The sequence below is a fragment of the Galeopterus variegatus genome, unplaced genomic scaffold (genome assembly GCF_000696425.1).
Source record: "Galeopterus variegatus unplaced genomic scaffold, G_variegatus-3.0.2 Scaffold2428, whole genome shotgun sequence".
Taxonomy (NCBI): Eukaryota; Metazoa; Chordata; class Mammalia; order Dermoptera; family Cynocephalidae; genus Galeopterus; species Galeopterus variegatus.
The window spans coordinates 152,980-155,056 of NW_007728539.1; the positions used below are offsets into that span (position 1 = coordinate 152,980).

A 2,077-nucleotide genomic window follows, 5' to 3' on the forward strand; every position below is an offset into this window, starting at 1 on the left:
GCCGCCGGCTCCCCTCCCGTTCTCTCGCGCGGCGACCACACAGGACTGAGCCAACCGCCTCAGTGCGGCCCAACCCCAACTCCGGCGGCCCCGCCCCTGCCCGTGCCGGCCTCCCATTGGCCCGGCGTCGCCCCGGCGTCATGACGTCCTAGGCCAGGTTGAGGCGCGCCTCGCGCCCTTCTCCCATTGAACCCGGCGCTCCCGGCAGGTACCTGGACCCACGTGACTTTTTCCTTCCCGCATCCTTCTCGCGCCCCACCCAGCGCCCCCCTCCTTTCTCCCCGCCCCACGGTCCCACGACTGCACGGTTCTTCTGCTTCCTTCCGAGCCTTCTGCACCAATATCCAGACCCGCCTTTCCCCACTCTTAGCCTTTCTTAGATGTCAAATTAGCTCGAGCGCCACTGGGTACGTGGCACTTGCCTGCGGCAACTGTCATACCTAGCCGGGTTGCGCACTTTCTCACCGAGTCTCAGCGCTGCGCTCGATGCAGCGACCCACTGCAGAGAATGTTCTTACGGGGTCAGAATGCTATTACTGTTTTTAAAGCTCTGTAACGGATGGAAATTTTCAAGCCTTGTTTTAAGATATGGTATGCCTATAATTACGCCCATACCAAAAAAAATCGAACATTGTCCTTGTCCTGGAATGCCTTCTCGTTTTGGATGCACTTATTCTGTGCTGTACCTTACACTAGCCTCTTAACCTGTTTGGCTTTTGAAATTGTTGTTTAGGACTTTTGCAAGATGGAGGTTGGGGTGGGCAAGGCTAGAGGATAGGAAAAGATGGTTGGTTAGGCTAGAGAATATTTTTACATCTTAGAAAAAGGAGAGTTGAGCTACTTAGTTACCAGAAGTTGTACTAAGAGACCCAGCCCCTAGGAAAAATGAACAAATAGCGCTAATTAGTACTAAAGACTGGAACGAGAAATTAACATATCAAAACCATCTGTGGCGGGCCGGCCATGGCTCACTCGGTAGAGTGCGGTGCTGATAACACCAAGGCCCCGGGTTCGGATCCCATATAGGGATGGCCGGTTCGCTCACTGGCTGAGCGTGGTGCTGACAACACCAAGTCAAGGGTTAAGATCCCCTTACCGGTCATCTCTTAAAAAAAAAAAAAAAAAAACCATCTGTGGCAAAATGGGCAAACCTCTTTGAGTTCACTGAAGATCCCATGCTATGTGATGGATTAGTAAAGCCCTCATCCATGCTGTTCTTCCTGTCTGTAGTTCCCTTCCTCCATTCTGGCCTTGTAAACTGCTGCTTATACTTCTGAAACGTGTTCAGGCCTCACCTCTCAGAAGTTTCCCCCAGACACCTCCCCTTACAAAATTCATCACTTCTTCCTTCGTGCTGTAGCTTGAGCTTGCTTCGGTTATTGTGTAAGTGCCCAGGATGCCTCCTACACAGTTTTGGGTGCAGCTCTTGTGCGTCCCAGTTCGTCCCTGGAATGTGAAAGTTTGAGCCCTCACAAGCCAGTAATACCAGAAAACCCAGAAGCCCAGACCCCTTCAACTACTTCCCCTTTATGCATACAGGATTTGCTGTGCTTAAGAGGGACCTGATAGGGAGGCTTAGGGCCAAAGGGGTGGGGAGGTGAGGGGGTGACCCTAAAGGGGTGGCTTGGTCTAGGGACAGAAGCAGAAGGGTTAATGTGGCAAAACTGGCCATGAGTCCCTGATTCCTGGAAGGTGCTTGGCTTATTTTCCGGGGCGATGTGCCCACACTCCAGGACTCTCTCACATGAGGTGCTCCTGGCTAAATTCCAGTCACCTGAGTCTATAAGGCAGGAAGGACTTCCCTGTTACAGCTTCAGGATGCTGAGGCTCTGGCTGCTGAGTGTGCAGTGGCCCAGGGGCAAGGCAGCACAGCTGCTTAGCAGATGTGAAGTGAGTGGAGATGAAACATTGTCCCCAGTGGGGAACTGGCACAGTGGGACTTTTCCAGCCTGCTCCAGTGTCACCCTGATCCAAGGGCCCTCAGGCCCTGCCAGGCTAGGCTCCAGGTGTCAGATTCCAAAGTGATTAGCTATTTCTGTTCCCACACCCAGCTAACTCCTGGGGTCCATGCTTAGGA

General features: G+C 53.0%; 1 protein-coding gene across 1 annotated transcript in view; it reads right to left on the minus strand.

The window, feature by feature from the left end:
- Positions 1–142, minus strand: part of TMEM165 (transmembrane protein 165) — a 24,217-nt gene extending 24,075 nt beyond the window's left edge. The window contains exon 1 of the mRNA XM_008581657.1: positions 56–142. Within this exon, the coding sequence (XP_008579879.1) occupies positions 56–142 (87 nt within the window). The remainder of the gene's footprint in view (positions 1–55) is intronic.
- Between the last annotated feature and the right edge of the window lie 1,935 nt (positions 143–2,077).